A 19,097-nucleotide genomic window follows, 5' to 3' on the forward strand; every position below is an offset into this window, starting at 1 on the left:
AACCTTTTCTTCATGTAGCAATGCTGTTTCTAGATTAAGGGAAAGTTCTACTGATCCAGTTTGGAGCAGATTATTATTAACCTGATGTGGAACTTCTTTTGACCCATGACACTATTTCTCTCTCCTAAATAACTACAATATTTTCCTTCAACAAAAACACAAAGCACAATGCACTAAGGAAATTCCTATATAGAATAACATAATGAACTTAAGAAACTACAATCATATGGCAGAGCTTTCATCTCTTGTGCCCCAAAGGTTCAAGACAATTTTAACTGTGCTGTTTTCTATCTACAGTAATAGATCAGATTGAACACCTGTTTGACACTAGATTAGCAACAGCTCCAACAGTTTTCATCGGCTTAATAAAAACCTTAACACTCTATGTTGGTTTCTTTTGCAATATCAAGGAAGAAAAATAGAATGCAAACCCAACAACTTGGCTACAAATCAATATAACACTAGAAACGCTTTCCAGAATGGGGAAAAAACCCCAAAGCAGTGAAGAAAATTTGTATGTGAGGATTCAAAAACACCAAATGTGAATACAAGAGATGTTTACTTCACAGACACAACACAAATTAGTTTTTCTGCTGCTATGGTCTGAGCCATCACATCAGTTACCTTCAGTGCACACAAGCAAACGCTGTTCAGTTTTCAAGGCCGTCACTGAAATGCACCCTTGACCACATGGTTTTTGATTGCAATGACACGTCAATGATATACACAAAGCTGTTAAAAGCAGTGATTTTATGCAAGTTTAGCATCGTGAGAGTCAGAAAAATGCTAGACTGCCACATTCTTGTGATCACTTTAGAATACAAGAATTTGAATCTGCTGGCATTTCACAGAATAACTTTTAGCAAATAAACAGCAACCAGGCAGTTCTACATCACCACGGTAATTTTTAACGCCATCCACTTTGTTTACAGCACAAAACCATACCATTTCTGTTGAACTTAATTCAGCAGTGCAGTTTTTTGATCAATGATTTTTCTTTTCTATAGAGCCATGTATAAAAGCAGTAGGAGGTGAAGTCAGCATAATTGTAAAAGCTGCTTTTCTGCAGAAAACCTTCACAGTAAAAAGGTAATCAACCTGCTCATATCAATGGCTGGAAAATTCAAAAGGGAAGAGGCCTGGAATTCTAAGGGGAATTTATTGTTAACCATTGGGAATCATCTTTAGTCCAAAATTATTTATCATTTATATCAAAGGACTCAAAATAGAATGAAAACATCATTGAATAGGGGTAACACAGAATCAAAGACCAGTGAATGACATGAGACCTGAACGCTGAGTGAGCAGCATGGCTTCTATTCCAGGAAGCCCAGAAAAAAGTGAAAAGAAAATACAAGAAAAAAAAAAAGAAAACATTAAATGTCCATGTTTTCTATTTCACAGAATATGCACATTAAAAAGATAATTTCAGAAGAACAGTTTTGGTAATTCTGTTCCACAGCAGACCCCATATTCCTGGAGCTTCAATACTCCATGTTATGGACTTGGGAATCACAGTGGCCCAATTTGAGGGTTCAGAGCCCTTACTCTCATATATTTCATACTTAGGGTTGCTTTAGAGAGAGAGATTATTCAGCAAGCATATCCAAGAAGTCATATGTTTCAACATGACCAAACATACACAGCGTTATATATTTAAGAAGAAAAAATGTAAGATATAAATAATTAGATTGGGAACACCAGTTTTGCAAATAAGTGATTTGAAAAAGTGTCATTACAGAAGAAAATAAAACTGAACCCAAGTAATAAACACACACCCACTCCAAGGCTATGCTTAAAGTAGGTAATCAGTCCTTTAAATATTTTACCAGAGAGGTAAATAGAAAGGTTATATTATCTTTCTATCCAGCTCCTGGAAACTGATGTTCTGTTCTGGCATACATACTTTAGGAAGGATGCTTAGGATACTTTAGGATTAAATATAAGGATTTGAAAGAATTATGAGAATGAGGAAAGGATATGAACACACAGTCTCTGATGAAAACCCCAAGATGCTCATTCTATTTCTTTTAAGCAAGAGAAGGCTGAAAACTTATTTGATTATATTCTGTAAATTCCTACATTGGGAGAAAAAATTTGGTAACACTGTAATAGGGCAGACACTTTTTAGTGATCTTTAAGATGCAATTTGCAAGTTGAGCATAATGTTATGTTTTCATTGTTTTATTTGCTATCTATAGTTTAATAAAATTTTACTGTAAAGAGATATGAGTTCCTTGTGTTTTATCTGTACTTCCCCATTCTTTATCTGCTCACTGCACTGTTTTTTTGAGATTTTAAAAAGTTCTGTTTGATTTATTACAAAACCTTTGGCTCTGCTCTGTGGCAAAGATATATAGCCCCATGTGCAAACTAGATTAGGGTTTCATAAGCCAGAATGCTTGGATGTCATCACCACAAAAAGGAAACTGTATTGTACTGCATGATAGCAGCCAACTTCCAGTGATAGCATCAGCAATATTCAGCTACAGAGGGCTGTAAATGCTTTGTGAAGGGCTCCTTCCCATTTCCCCTGGGACAAATCAATGGCCCAAGCTTCCTCTTTCTGTTTACTTCATGCATTTTGCTTCAAAGGCAGCTAGCAGATCAATACTGGTTTGTATTCTAACAGATGAATAACCTTTATTTATTTATATAAATGAATAAGCTCCTACTAAATTTTCAAAAAGATGCTGCAGATTTAATGGCATTATAGAGAGGGTCATCCTTTAATGGTAATGATGCACAAGAAGAATTAGCAGTCACTGGTGGAATTTGTGGTGTTAGCAGTTCAAGTGTTTTGTGGATGGATATCCAAAGTACATGAAAAGTGCTGCTTCTCAATTATAAGTTTTCTGTTGCTCATTAACTTCTACACCAGAATTTTGAAGAATCTTCCGGTTCCTGTGTAAATCATTTATCTTTGTGAATAATTTGGAAATTAGACATAATAGATAACAGAGGAAACAAGAGCAAAACGAAAGATGGCACCTTAAAAAGAAGTTTTTCTTGCTGCATAGTGTCAAGAATTTATCATATACTAAGAAAAGTTACTGAGAGATGAGAATTCTCTTAATGCATGGAAAGTGTCGCAAATTGACTACATTGTTCTTGATAGGGTAGAAAGTCCTTCCTTACACAAATAACTTTTCTATTTTTCTCTGTAAATATTTGATTTCACTCACTCTTGCACTGATTAGATTCCTTCTAGGAAAGACTGCAGACATTACGAAGAGGACAGTTTGGGGACACTTGCAATATCCTCAGCTCTGTGTATTAGGGAAAATACATATCAATCTGTCTTTGCAAACGGAAATCTCCCCCCATCAGCTTTCCAACTCAGAAAAGGAGCATAGAACTAAAGTTGGAAATAAGAATGTAAGGAAAAAAAAAAGTTTGTTGTCTTACCTAAATTACAACAGAAAATAAAGAAAGGAAACAACAATTCTTGAATTTGGAGACCTGATTTAATTAAAGTGCACCACAAGGACTTATTTTTAATACTAAATGACATATTTGCTGACATTTATCAGGCTTACACACTGCAGCATACAGTTTTAGAAGCCAATGGACCAAGCATTCAGATGGTATCAAAAGACGTAAAGGCTCCATTAGTCTCAATTAATCTACACCAATTATACTGCAAGAATCAGCAGCGATGTTTTACAATATGAGGCCAAGTTGTAAGCTGTCTGAAAGGTTCAGAGAAGCTCCACCTGCTAGTTTTTCAGAGCAGACTTCCTGACAAGCCCACATTGCCATCTCCTTTGGACACTGGGTATCTAAATTACATACTCTTTGTTAATACATGAAGATAATGTCAATTATTTCTATTTTTTTTGCTGTACAGTTACTGTGTATGTATTCCTCTACACTGGCATCTTTTACTGAGATCTAAAACATAAATAAATCTATGGGGTGAATATGTTATCGTATCTAAAATATATTGTGATCTTCTAACTCCTTTTTTCTGACACATTTAAAAACTAGCAAGTTACTGCAATTTTCCTTTAATATCCTATTAATAAGAGTCCCTCCTTTTACATTTATAATTGCATTATTGAGGGCTATTTGTTAAAAACATTTACATTCATAAGGGCTCCCCTTACCTCAAATTAAAACAAACGTCTCCCACAGGTTTTCCTGCCAATATCAGGCCTTTCAAGTACCTGTAGTAAAGGTATTGTCTGACAACACTTAGCATGTTGCAAGGACAATGATGCTGGAAAGAAGGTTTCTAGGCAGTCTGGAAAGTGCTGCTTCTTCCCTTTCCATCAGTAACAAGTAAGTCAAGGCAGAGATATCACACTGCATTTTAAATATGATATCTTGTAGACCAAGGAGATAAAACATCGGTGTCCATCCCACATTTTAAAAGCAAAATAAAGAATTCTAAAATAATCCTTTGAGATGTAGTCATTGTCTGAAGAATAGGAATCAGTACAACAACAGCAGTCCAAAAAAGGTTTCAACACCAGTATAAAACCAAGGCAGTCTCTTACCATGAGCACAGACAAATGGTTTTTGTTAATGTTATTTTTACTCACGTGATACAAAGCAGTTTCTGGTCCAGGTGTGCCCATCACTTCTTGTCTCAGTGAGTCCATTTGTAAACTAGGCAAAAGGGAGTAGTGACTTGGACTACTACTCTTGTCTCCCTTCTTTTTGGACTTTTTCCCAGTATCCTTTTTGCTATTCCTCTGAAACATGTAGTCTTCTTGACCTATTTTCTCATTGCTCATATAACGAAGCAATGAATTTTCTGTTGAAAGAAAAGTAATGCAAAAGGTCACTGTGAACTGTTGTATGCCTGTTAATCCTGCTTCTAAAACATACAGTATTCTTGTTAAGATCTACTGTCAATTTTAATTCTTCAAGACTATTTCATTAACAAAACACAATTGCTTCTTTGGTTCAGATAGAATAAGAAATTAAACTTTTGATAGGGCAAATTCATGAATCTTACAGTTTTGTGATATACTTGACAATAAAGGGAACAGAACAAAAGGGAAACCCCACATCAATAAATTTTGTCTTCGAGTGTTAAAAAAATGAGCAATAATAGACTTAAGATCATTTTTTTTTGCTATTTTTAGCAGGAGTCCTAATGAATACAAATGTCACTGGTGCCATACATTTAAAAGCAATTTGCTTTCAACACTCATTGGAAATCATTTGCCATATCATACACACTTTCCCTGAATACCCTGAAGCATCTACCACTTTGCAGCTGAGAGACATCCTGACCCAGAAGCAATGTTTGTGAATTTAGGAAACCTCAGCAGATTTCCCTTTCACAAAATTGCCTGGTCTTTCTTGCATTAATGTGAACTTCTAGTATGCACAACCTCCTGTGGCAAGAGGTGCCTTAGTTTCAACCCAGGCTGCACGAGAAGCCTGCTCATTTTCTTTTTAACCAGCATTCGGCAGAGACATTTGATCTCTTGGGTCTTGTTTCAGATTAAACAATGACAAACCGATTTCCTTATTTCATTCCACACAAGACTTTATAAACATTTATTATATCCTGCCTAAATTCCTCCAACTGATGATGGCCAGCCTATTTAATTGACCCTGGTTTGGAAGTAACTTCAGGTATCTGATTAATTTTTGTTGTCTCCTAAACCTTCTTCAATTCTACTGCATTTTTCTTAAGAGATTACAGAGACTGGAACTGCACACACTCACCCTATAAGCAACAACTGACACAGCAGCATAAGAATTTGTCTAAATCTGTCTTGTATTCTTTTCCTATTAATTCCTAAGTGTTTCCTTTTTTGATCCCTACTGAACATTTAGTTCATATTTTACCAGAAATATCTATCATTACTGTAACATCTTGTTCCTGGGTGATAGTAACCATCTCAGAGGTCATAATTTTGTATGTGGAGTTATGTATCCAAGCCTCACAACCCAAAATTTGGAGGAACTTAAACCTCTATGATTTTGAGGTGAATCCCATGCTGCTCTAGAATGTTTTCCATCCAAAAAGAACTCAGGAAGGCAGAGAAATATGACATATAAAATTCTCATTTATGCATAAAAAAGATTTAGCAGTAATAATCACACATTTGTCCTCTAGTATTATAAAATTAAGGACACTTCCAAAATGGACAGAATAGTACAGCTGAATCAATGAAATGCCAATATGAAGCTAAGACAAACTGCATGGCTTTGCAGTCATGACTTTCTTTTGCCTGGCTAAACAACTTCCTCAATCCTAAAATACATGCTGCGAAAAATTAGGTACATGTGATAGAGAAAACCTCAAAACAGGTTCACAAAAATATATAGCTAAGCAAGTAGCAAAATGAAGTTGAAATATACAGCTTAAAGCAAGATAAAATCCATAATGCCTTGTATAAAAGGTGTGTTCAAATCACTTACCTCTCCTAGTATCTCTTTTTATTTTATTGGGATCTTCATAATCCCCCACCCAGTTATATTCTACTGGCATAGAAATAGGCCTTAGCTTCCCTGGAAAGAGAGAAAAAAATTGAGATCACACACCATAAGGCAGCATTAAACTAACATTCTTTAGAAAAAAGAACAAATTACGTGCTAAGCTGCTATTCTACAGTGTCGGTTATGAAAGAGGATGCAGTGTTGTCTCTGAGCAAGAGGTTAAGATAGGAGTTCTGTTTTCTTTAACAGAAAAAAAAGCAGCTAAGTATTTGGTGGATTTTTATTTTTTTTAGGTTTAGAAAATAAACCCAGTGTCCAACAAAATCTTCATCGGACTGATGTCTGACACTGACAAACGCAATCAGATTTTCACTAAACAATATCTATTTATTATTCTGGAAGCTCCTGGTACACACATGGGAGAACTGTTTTAAAGCATATGTGAATTGTTGGTAACAGAAATGTGTGTATATCACTAAAGTACCTTCACAAACAGCACATTTGCTGGTGGGCTTAAAAGATCCATCAGTGACTGAGTAAGAAAGGAAGTAAAAAACCTCTACATGTAATTTCTTTTGTAGCATTTCATCCACAGAAAGCAAAACACATTATTATCGCCAAATTCACTTTGACTTTAACCAGTAGAAGACAGAAAAGCTGAAAACTATCCTGTCTTTTAAATTTGATTGGAAGCTGCCCAATTCGTTTAAAACAATGCTGTAAACTATGATTCCTGCTTAAGGATTGCACAAATATAGTTGGAAATCAGTGAAAATGTTCTATGAAACTTAGTGAGGTTAGTTAGAGTGGTCTGAATTCTCTAGAAAGTTAAACAAAACACAGAGTAGCATACAGCACAATATCTGTAAGACTGAAAACAAAATGTTTTCCCAACAAGGTCAGCCTCCATTCTTCTTTAAATCAATCTACCAGTCACAAAACCAAAAACTGGGTAAATAATTTGATTTTAAAAGTAGCAAAACTAGAAGTAGAAACTTCAGAAGTCTTGAAAATTGTTTTAGTAGAGAACCCCTACATAAAGGTCTTATTCCACATTTTTGAGGTTAAACCCATGACACATCAAAAAAGAAAGACCTGTTTAAAATGAAAACAAATATTCAAATGTCTATCTCCCTACAGATGTATTGTGTCCATGGAAAACATGCCAATACCATTCAGGTAGCATAATGGTGAAAGTTTTTATTATCTTTTGAAAAAAAATTGACAAAAAAGCTGTATGTTCTGTAAAAACCACAGGATCAGGTCACAAATACATCACTGTTCAGGAGTATAATGTATATTTTAAACTTTTTATTTATAATTCATTTTACTATTTATGGACATATATTTAAGCCTGATTGAAGCTAGTGAGATTTAGCACACATAGTTATGAAGTCATTTCCTGAGTAGGGATGTATTCAGCTTATGTTTACTTGATCAGAAGTAGCTTTGAACAGTCTCTAGATATAAAACTTTATTTTCTTTGTAAGGCTTAACCCACAATATCTTATTGATAGATACTGTACACTTAATAAAATACAAAAGCTACAAAATTGTGCAGAGTCTGATGGTTATCAAAAGTAACATAACAAATTTTATACAAAACTTTCATCTGATTTTGTATCTGGCATTAAAACTGAAATGATCAAATCAGTTTCTTTCCTTAAGTTTCATTTACCTGTTACCTCTCCTAGTCACCTTCTTTTTAACTCCCATTAATTCCCTAAATCTCTTTTCCCTGCTGACTACAATCAGGAAATTTCTTCCTTGGGATATGAACAGAAGCTTTCCAAGACAAATAGCAAATTTATACAAAGCCAGTAAGAGCATGAAAGAGAAGTCTCTTTGTTAACATTGTCAAAAAAAGTCAAAATATTCCAAAAAAGAAATTATAGAGGGCCTTATTAACCTCTCATAAAAGAGGACTGAGAAGTTATTTTTTAAAAAAAATTGACATCACCACATAACTAATGATCAGTACATGTTAAAAACAATGATTTCGCTAGGCCTTGGAACTCTCTTTGACCCTCTTTAATGGATCACCATAAGCCAGAAGAGAGTTATTGTCATTTTCCAGATTTCTGTGAAAACCTGAGGTCATGCCTAACCACAAACCTTATGATAACAAATGCCATATGTGGGAAACTTTAGAATTTAATGCTGAAATGTTTTTAGAATATTTTTAGAAAACACATTTAAATGGAATTAGACTTGATGGTGTGAATTCATTAAAAAAGAAGTGAGATCAAATGTGAAAAGCTGTATAACAAATGTGTTAAATAATGACTGACTTTCAGTGCAGTCTTTGATCCATGTCTTTATAACCCTTTCTGCTAACAGAAAAAAAAGGCTAAAAAAGCTATCCTATAACAAAATAATAGATTTAGAAGTCCTTGAAGAAGAAATGCAGTTTTTTTCTCTTTCAACCACCAGTATTAAAATTTAATGTCTGGAACAGAGAGTACATCTCTGGTAATGGAACTGACTGCATTCACCAATTGTATTATCTGAAATACTGGAGTAATAAAATTGATACATCCATTTCAAAAACTTAGTAGTTATTTTGCACACAATGGGCATTGTTAGAAAACACCTGAAAACACTTTGAAATCAAAAGGATACTGAAGATTTTGCAGCAGGATCATGTAGTTGTGTAGAAAAGGTGCATTTTATGAAAATACAACCTTTAATGTTGTGCAAGCACATTGCTCCAGGTCCTGAGGATACTTTACACAGCTCAAGGCTCAAGCTCAATTTATATCAAGGTTCCCAGGTGATTTTGAAGCTTGGCTGCGTGATGTACTAAATATATGCTTCCTCATAAGTTACATCAATTTTCTTCACAAAGCTATATAATAACAGGATTACTATAACAACTCCAAAATACAGCTTGTGCTCAGTTTAAAAATTGAGGAAACATAGCAAGTAGGGTGAAAAAATATTCAAGTGTGTGCTCAGCTAACACCATAGCAGTCAAAATATGTTTTTTTAAACATGATATTTCCTCTTCATTTTCTTCTATAGCCTAATAACTCCATGCCTGCCCAATTTTTTACTTGGCAAAAAAACCCCAATTCTCCCAGTCCAAAGCTGAAACAAGTTACAAGAGGTAAGGGAAGAGTTCCAAGAGGTTCAAAGGGAAAATAACTGGGAGTACAAGGGTTTGAGCATCAAAACTCTCACCAGAAATTGTCTCTGAATTTTCATCCCAAATAAGCCAAAAATCCAAGATGTGGAAGTAGCATGAATACATGTGCACATTTACATGCAAAATTCTTCCTTAAACAACCTATAATCTCAAATAAAGATGAATTGCTATATATAATTGTCATCACTTCCCATATAGGAAGTTACAGGACTAAAGAAAAATTAAAGAGTTTTAGAGAGCAGTGCAGCATGAAAGCAGCATGTCATCTCTTGGTAAACCTGAAGTGGTTGTGATCATTATTATACCTGGGAAAATGTTTCCAAAGCTGAATTACTAAACTTATACAAGCCTTGCTGTTATACTGAGAGAACAATTTCATCCTGTATTTTTAGTAAAAAAATACGGGCTTCTGCTAGTTGCTTTTTTCTATAAAATGATACTGAAACATAATCTGGAAAATTAAGTTGATAACAAAATGACATAATTTATATTCAGAAAAACCACTAATATAAAACTGCACTTGCTCTCCCTAACATGTTAAATATTTTTTTTTCCCTTAACAGAATAAAGCTCTTAGATTGCAAATGAACTAAAGTAGTATAGAATTTCTAGCAAAATCAATGGCCACCAGAGATATTTTCATGGTTAAAAACAAAAGCAGATGCACGAAAATCCTAAAATCAATCAAAGTTGATTATCTTTATTAGATCAATGCCATACCATATGTCGGTGTGCTCTCTCTCCTTCCAGGACCACTTGTTCTTCCTTTCTCATATTCATAGCAGTATAAAACTGCATCTTCTTCAACCACATTAAAGCGTTTCCGATATTCCTGGTCAAGAAATGAGTTTGGAGATTCGGATCCTGTATGAACCGGTTTGCCCACTATATGTCTGCCAACATCGTCACAGGGGAGATTTCCCTTTTCATCCCTTTAATTAAAGAGAGGGCTTTAGTATATTGAGATAAAACACTGATGTTTTTAAACTGCAAATATTTCAATGAACATGGGCCTATATCAGCATTTCATGCATCAAAACAGATGATGACATCCACCCACATCAGGATCACACTTCATATATGCATATGTATGCCTGTATATGCCAGTTACCTCACACATCTCTGCTTATTCAATTCTTTTACAGACTTATCCATCTCATTGGTTTATCTTGAAAAGAATTATAGAAATAAAATTGATGTGCAGCTACTCTTTTTTTATTTCTTGTTATTTTTGCCCTTGTGATTTAGGGCAGAGGAATAATGTTTACCTTACTTTTCCAGATTTGCATTTTTAAATACATCGTATAGTTTTAAGAGATGGCTATATGGAGCACCAGCAAACTCAATCTGATTCCTTACAAATTAACCTCAGATCAAGTAGATGATGTACAGACATCTGACATAGTCTTGCACAATCCATGCAGGTCTAGAAGTTGTACAGGTACATCCATGCAGTACCAAATATGGTGTGTAACACCTGCTCATAAGCTGCTATCCCAGGACAGTGCTCACTTTGGAGTTTGTGTCAGATCCTCAAGATAATAATTTTTGTTTTCCTGCATCCCTGCCCCACTCTTTGAAAATGCAAACTACTCAAAGGCATCAACCAAGAGAGCAAGTTGTACTGGGTTAGGAGTCTTCTCTTGTACTAGGTGAACCAGGGCTCATTTAGTAAACCTGCTGGTAGAATTGTGCCTGGAGATGGCTGCAAAAGACCTAATCAGACAGTTATTCCTGGGCAGCCAAATGCATGGGAGACATTCAAGAGAGAAGCTGGAGTCCTGTCCCTGCTTTGGCAGGTTGCTTTCCCAAAGCAGGGTTGGTGTTGGCTCAGTGAGGGGGGATGGTGCAGCCCCAGCAGGGCTGTGGAGTCACCTCTGATCACAGAAAGACTTTCTGTGCTGACAGCACAGGGGGACTCCAGCAGGTAACACAATGGAGACTGATACAAAACAGCCAGATGCTGATCAGTGCTGCAACCCTCAGCAGGGGCTGGCACAAGGAAAGCAGGGCAGCCCGAGTTGGAGGGATCTTTACTGTGAGCGCAGAGTTAAGTGCAGAGCCACCAGGCAAACACCTTTTGCCACAGCCCTCTGGAGATGAAGCCTGCAGTTCTCATCCCCAAAGGCATTTCACAAATTTGAGCAGGCACTGACTTACAACCAACACTTCTAAGCAACTACCACATGGAAATTGTTGGTCCCTTTTTGTCATGCCATCCATGTGAAGTTTATTTCAGCAGCTGTGCTGTCTGTGGGTATCATCACTAAGGTGGCCTGGTTTTGGATTTTACAATTTCTGTAAAAATATCAAGTCTTTTACTCTATTCCAGTAAGAAAAGGAGGGCTTGTTTGTTTTGTTTTTTTCTTTTGGAATGGCAACAACAAACTGAGAAACACATGCTGAACAGTTTGATAATACCCGAAATAAAGACATGATTTAATATAGCTATTCATGGACAAAAAACCTGATGTAATGCAAAAACAAATTATGCAGAAACACTGTACACTATGTGACAGGTGAAATAAAGTATAGTCCATTAGGATTACGGTGATAAAAAAAATTCAAATGTACACAGCTTAATCTCTCCATAAGATTACAGCTAGTGCTAATATGTATTACAAGATTTAATCGGAACTGGTCCAAACTACTGCATTATCATAATGATTTCAGAGATGTTATTAATAAATAATGAAAATACATTTTGAAGATCTCAATTTCTAGAGCAGAACTCAAAAACTGATGAGTACTGAATGATCACTAAAAATACTTCAATAAAGAGGATGCATTTCTTATCAAATAAAAGTATTTTTGTGATGGTAAACATGATCAGAAGCATTACAGAGGCACTACTTCTTTTAAGATGGTATAGTTTCAGGAGCAACAAGTCTTCACCATATAAATACTGCATTCAAAAAGAAATAAACCTAAGACTGTGTTTTGGGGGCTTTTTTCCCCAGTTTTTTTGTTAATGGATTCGAATTAAATACTTGGTTCTTTACCCTCAATTTTCTGAAAACCATGTCTTTAAAACATTTACATAAGCATAATAAAATATTATTATGAGGGAAATAAAATATAAATTCAATTTCTGTAAACAATTCAAATATCATGACTGACTGTGTTTTTATTTAATTAAAAGACAAAAAAATAGTGAATGTATTATGTTTGTCTATCTCACTCTAAGACAAACATTAAACTAATTACATCAGCAAGTTCAACTGTGTTATACATGTCACATTTGAAATAAAATGGCCTTTTTTTTTCCCCAAGAAATAGTAACCAAGCCAGGTATAGATGAGGTAGGGATGAGGAAGGAACATGGGACACAAGGTTCCACTAAAGGCTTGTGACGTCACCATGAAGTGCAAAGTCACTCTTTTGCCCTGGACGGTTTTTCATATCTCTGAAGAGTAAGAATTTATCATAGAATCACAACTTTTGCTCCCCACTAAGCAATTTAATATGCCTTATACCTCACTCTTGGATGACTCCCTGGAAAATCTTACCAGTATCAGGTCATACGTCTCACTAATTGGTTGGAAGAGTTACTGATAGGAAAGTCTAAGAAAAACTCAGCAACGAGAAACTCAGGTACAAGAAAGGACATGCTGCCCTTACAGACTTTCCAAGAACTAAAAGACTAAACTAATAGACTAACTAAAAGAAAAGTAAGAAGTAATTTAAAAATACATGGACCAGACATGTGATAGCCTCTGTGTAAGAATATAGAAGCTTTAAAAATTCTGATTCCTCTTAAATACATTCCTAGACCTTTAGGTAGCTACTTCTGTATTGTTTGTAGACCATAATTCTCTCAAAATTTTAGGAAAGCAGCATCTGTGTACATTATACAATTACACTGCATCATTTGAGGTCACATAAAGGTAGGTCGATGAATCTGCAAGAAAGATCTGCTGCTTTTCTGGCTCAGAAACCCCAGAGACCTGGAAGAGATGACAATGCCTGTTCCAGGTGGTAGGTCAGAGTAGCAGGTACATTTACAGGGAACAGCACAGTCACTGCACAATCTAGCAGAGTGGCCACACCAAAACACAGTCCTGAAATTTGCTGTAATGGTATCTAATCAAATATATCTAAAAAAGAAAACATTATGGCAGCACTAATAATTTCTGTTGTTGAAGTTGAAAGATGCGAACTTCTTTTCTGGTTACAGATTCAGGGGCTCAGGTAACTTTTGCTCTTCTGAAAGAGGACAAGACTGTTACAGTCAATTGATTACCCCATATTTGATAAAATAGGGTACTAAGCCCTCTTTTCTAAAGGCTACTGTCGGTTTTGCAGACAATACATTGATTGAGAACATTGTGGGTCTGATTCAACATACCTACCCCTAATAATCAGTTCACCTGCAAAATACAGCCTATTCTGCAGGGCAGGCTGATAAATGGGTAGGAATGAAATGGTCAGTTACCTCAAAAATATTTTTTACATTGAATTGTACCTTGAAATGATATTTTTTACCTTGGAACATAAGGTTCTGTTGGAGGAGGGGGTATGTAGAGATCCTGAAGGGCAGAGCTGTCTCTTTTTGTAGGTGTGCTGATAGTACTGGATGGCGTAGCAACACTGCTTGTAGGACTTCTAGGAATAAGAGGCTGGTTCAAAAGAGAAAGAGAAATAATCAAGATTATCCTTAAATATTATAAATTTTTATTTGAAAAAGCCATAAACAGACTATAGTTCAGAAAGCTAACGAAATAGTTTTGTGTGCTCTTAAACTGACTAAAAGACACTCGTGCTAAGGAGACAGATCTATGAATGCTTATGCATTGTGCTTATAAAATTGACTCCTCTGATTACATCTTTTTCCCTTCAGCACAGCAAGATTATTGCCAATGATCATAAAAATGGTGATCAGTAGAGCTACTGCTGAAATCGTAACGAGTAAATAACATACAGAATCCAGTTAATTCCTTAATTAAACTAACATTGTAAAGAAAAAGTCTACTTTACAGTTAAAGGTGAGTAAGTAGGCATTAAATTAAATGTTAAGTTCCCCCATCTGTTCTACAGCTTAAGAATTAACTGTAAAAGCTTCAGTTTATGCCTGCAAATGCTGTTAAATCAGGTACTGCATCCTCAGAACACACAGAATCAATGGGAGATTATTATTATTCATAATTCCCCTGGGCATTCTCCTCACAAAATAACATTTAGTCACAGGTAAATAAATTGTACCCTCCTTGCAGAATAATAATGCATTCTAGCTGTCATTCCAGTCCAAACAGGATCGTTCCTTAATCACATCTCTCTCTCTATCTCATGAATTAGGCACATCTTTTTCTTCCTTAGTTTAAATAACTTTATTAAATCACTGTAGGGTTGAAAATTATAGCAAGATTTTCTAACAGTCTCTATCTACATAGATACAGAAAAATTAAATGAGAAGAAAACTTTGTTTGCTGTAGTCTACTTAATAACATGTCTACCTAATAAGGAAAGCCTTATGTGGCTTGGTTTGTGAGATATCCAAACTCAAGCAAAAGCAAAAGCAAAACAGCAAGTACAAGAGTATCGTTGTATACCCTAAAATTAATCTAATATTAAAAAATGCTGAGTTTTGCTTAGAAAGAGTTTTTTCCTGCTATATTTTTGGAACTTAACTCCTTGAAAAAAGAAGTGCTGGGATTGAAGAGAGTTCACTATACCTCTAATTTCTGACCTTGGTAACTGCTGGAGAATACAAACATTTCATGTTGTATTGACAGCAGAGAAGCTCTAAATGTTGACTGAACAGGTGCATAGAAAGATCCTTCTGCCAGCACTATTAACAATACTTCATAACAGACCAAAAGGGCATTCCTGTGCAGAATAATCAATTCTCATTTTATAGATACTAATCTTGACACCCTAGTATTATGCCTATAGTGCAGAAACCCCCAAAAGTTTAACAGCAGAAACTTCCCCAAAATGCTGGTCTTTCATAAACTAGTGATAAGCCATTCAAACTTATGCTTATCAAGTGAAGTCCCCACCACTGTGTTACTTTTTTAAAATCTGTACGTAGGAACAATGAATATCACTTAGGAAACCCCATGCTTTAGCCAGTTATTGCCTTGTTTTAGGAACAGAGCTGTGTTAGATGTTATTTATCTCAAATATAATAAAATGTATGCTTAAAATTTACTTATTAAAACTTTGCAAGTCCACCTTTAAAGCAACAGCTACCAACTGACAAAAGTTTTCCCTTTTTGAATGTTCAAAAACTGCATCCTATAAACAATGATACTGCTTAATTCTTTCCTTGCTCATTAGAGTTAAAGTGAGTATTCTATAGCCAGGCCAAGGAAAGACTGCCAGTATTTAAAGGAAGAGAGGAAGAAAGACACACACACAAAATCAGACAGGTAAAAGACTTTACAACCACTAAAAACAAGACAAAAGTCTGCAAAAGTAAGAATAAAGCTGGTGGTAAAACAGGGTAAAAAAACCCCAAAACCAACCCATAAAAAACACCCTGAACTCCCCCCACAACTTTCAGAGAAACAAAAACCTTATCTTTTAATTTTCATCTGTGACAACATAGCCATAGACGTTTTTGAACCACTCACTAATACAACACTGGTTATTTCCTTTTTGATATCTTGCACTTGTATGACAAGTACCACCTTGCTGAGTAGCTTGTCAAATTAATTTTCATTGTAAATCAACAGAATTTTGCAACTTAGATACTGTTTACACTTGTTAAGCCCAAGTTGTTTGCTCATGGCTTATACCAGCAGGAGCACTTGGAGGAAGACAGCCTGGGTAGAGGTTTGCTGTTCTCTAATTACAAGAGGAAGACAATCCTTTACTTTACCTGCGTGAATAGGTAGATAAGAGGAAAGGGAGGCCCAGAAACTAGACTGGTGGCACTCAATAGGAGTTTATGTCATGTAAGGAAAGTCATGCTCAAGCATAAGAGTGATCTGGATGTACAAAGGGTTGATGTGCCTCTGGCAGTCCTGACAAGTTGCCAGAGGGCTAGAGGACACAGGTAAAGAATTTCCCTTATGTTACAGCCTGGAATACCTGGCTGCAATTATTTAAATACTACTGATACTGAGTTAATTTCTGAAAAAAAAAGTTTGCTAAAGTCTGAGGATTCTTTTTGGTATAATATACAGTCCCAACATACAGCTCAGTTTGTCGTCCAGACAATTTGCTGGTTGATGCTGGAAATTAGTTTGGGTTTGTACATCTTTGAAAAATGCCTATTTTAGTTTATTTTTTTGGCACGGGAAGGTAGTTAAACCAGTGAATGCAATAGGAAGAAACCGTATTTGGTTTAACACAGAAAACCACAAGCTATCTACTTTACTGAAGATAACTGTTCCCATGTCAGACACTTTCAGAGGTGAAAATACAGTGTAATTCGTGAAAGTCTGAATGGATGTGGTACCTCACAGGATGGCAAGGTGGGTACATCTTCCCAGGACACCTGGAGCTCTCAAGGTGTATTACAAGAAATTGTAATACAATCTAGTACAAGTGGAAACACAATCCTGTAGGATTGTCTCAAAACATTCTCGTATCTTTTCCAAATTTCTTTTGTATTGCCAAACTCAACTCTCTGCTTATTTCCGCAGAAACAGAAAAGCTGTTTAATTAGAAGAAAAGGGGAAATCCAAATTTAAAAATTGGTCACCACTTTTAAAATAAAAAAGTAGTTATGACTTCACCAGTAAAGCAATAGCTCAGTAAGAATTTCTACATGGTAAAAGCATTTAAATGGTCTCTCCTGGTAGTAGCTCAACACGCTGAGAGTACTGTTGTACCTACCACCTTGTGCTGTAGGAGTTCAGCTTTCATTTTTATAAAGAATTAAAAGTCTTCAGATCCCCTTCATTGAAAAGAAAGCCTTCAGACCATGGCCTGTGTGTATGGTGCATCTACCTGGCATTTTGCATTGAAATTTAGAGACCTCAACCATTCAAGTCAAGTCAATCTGGTCACCTGCAAGTAAATCAGCTCATGTAGCTCTCCAGTTCAATGGCAGCCACTCAGTTCAATGGCCTGAATATGCAGGCACATTGAACAGGAAAACCACATGGAACTCCATTCAAGTATTTCTCAATTGGCTGCATTGGAGATCAGTGATATCCCTGAGTTAACTTCCAAGGAGTAAAGATTTTCCTGCTGCAGTTCCTTTTGGTAGGCTAGTCAGGGCAAGGGGGATTGCTGATACAGCAATAAAACTAAAAAGTTTTCAAGTCCAAAGAGTTAAATACTTGATCCATGGGAATAGCCTGGCAGGAAAAGTTTAGAATTTACATATTAAAATTTGGAGTAACCTAAAAAATATTCCACAAATGACCCTGGATCAATGTTAACCCACAATGACAGACACAAAAATCCATATTCAATATTTCAATACATTTTGGAGTACTATTTCTTAAACATTTTGAATGCACCATCCTCCTTCCAGATCATTAGTCTTCAGGGAGCCTTTCCCAAACAGTCAGTTGGCCAGGGAAGAGGTCACCAACCATCTTTACTTACAGCACATCAGTTTCTCTAGCGCAGGGAAATAGGAAGTCCCTGTAAGTACTGACTGATAGCACAGAGACATCCAAGTCCCCTCTCCCCTCGCAGCTGTTCTGTGCCTGGTTAGCTCTGCCATGCACTCCCCACCTCCCTCTTGCTACCGGGACCTATTGCTGCTTTTCCCATCCCCAATCCTGAAGGAACTGAGAGGGCGCCCCCAGTGAGTCAGCATAATATATTTGCTTTTTCTCTCTAAACAATGAATGTAATTAATATTTAATATACACTATCTAAAATTCTTTTAATGTTTTTAAAACTCTTTGAACCTTTCATTAACTCCCTTGGAACCAGCAATATATAGTTTGAGAAACATTGCTCCAGAAAAAGGCATACAACTTTTCCAAATACAAGCAAAACCAATACAAAATTTTAAATTCTATTATCTTTATACAGTATTTGCATCAGTAAATATGTTTTACTGCCAATATATTTTTCATATTGGATCAAGGTTATGACAATTCATTGAACCAAATGTTTCCAAGAAAATAAACTTTTTATAAGAACAACCATGATGTGAAGTAATGCAATACTGTAACTAATTCAGTCAGAATACATTTTAAGAGTGCTGCAAAGAATGCCCAGTTCTCATGTAGCTGAAAGACAACTAAGTAACTTAAAAGTAAACAAGTTAGTATTTTATTCAAATTTAATGATTAAAAAGTGTAGGATCATTAATTCTAATCACATATAATGATGATGATGACAGCATTGTCTCTAGATGAATGAAGGAGGCAATATATTAAAGTAAGGAAATACACTAAGCATTTCAAACAAATACTTTCAATACTTTCAAACAAAGGAGTGTTGTTATTGGTGCTGTTGCTTCTTAGGAGGCTGAAAAGCTGGATATACCATAGTGGAAATATGATCCATATCTAATCCAAAAAAACCTGCTAAAAAAACTACAGATACTGAGTTGCCGGTGATTTTGTAACAGTAAAATTTAATCAAATACAAAACAGTACAGTGAACTATTTGGACATACAAAAGGTGA

At 35.6% G+C, this 19,097-nt stretch overlaps 1 protein-coding gene across 6 annotated transcripts in view; it reads right to left on the reverse strand.

The window, feature by feature from the left end:
* Nucleotides 1–19,097, reverse strand: part of CNKSR2 (connector enhancer of kinase suppressor of Ras 2) — a 206,728-nt gene that overhangs the window by 70,240 nt on the left and 117,391 nt on the right. For all 6 annotated transcript variants that reach the window (XM_027637473.1, XM_027637464.1, XM_027637456.1 and 3 more), the window contains 4 exons: nucleotides 14,039–14,172; nucleotides 10,274–10,485; nucleotides 6,388–6,477; nucleotides 4,548–4,762 (listed from right to left, as the gene is read on the reverse strand). In XM_027637473.1, coding sequence (XP_027493274.1) covers nucleotides 4,548–4,762; nucleotides 6,388–6,477; nucleotides 10,274–10,485; nucleotides 14,039–14,172 — 651 coding nt within the window. The remainder of the gene's footprint in view (nucleotides 1–4,547; nucleotides 4,763–6,387; nucleotides 6,478–10,273; nucleotides 10,486–14,038; nucleotides 14,173–19,097) is intronic.

The sequence above is a fragment of the Corapipo altera genome, unplaced genomic scaffold (assembly GCF_003945725.1).
Source record: "Corapipo altera isolate COAL_440 unplaced genomic scaffold, ASM394572v1 0, whole genome shotgun sequence".
Classification (NCBI taxonomy): Eukaryota; Metazoa; Chordata; class Aves; order Passeriformes; family Pipridae; genus Corapipo; species Corapipo altera.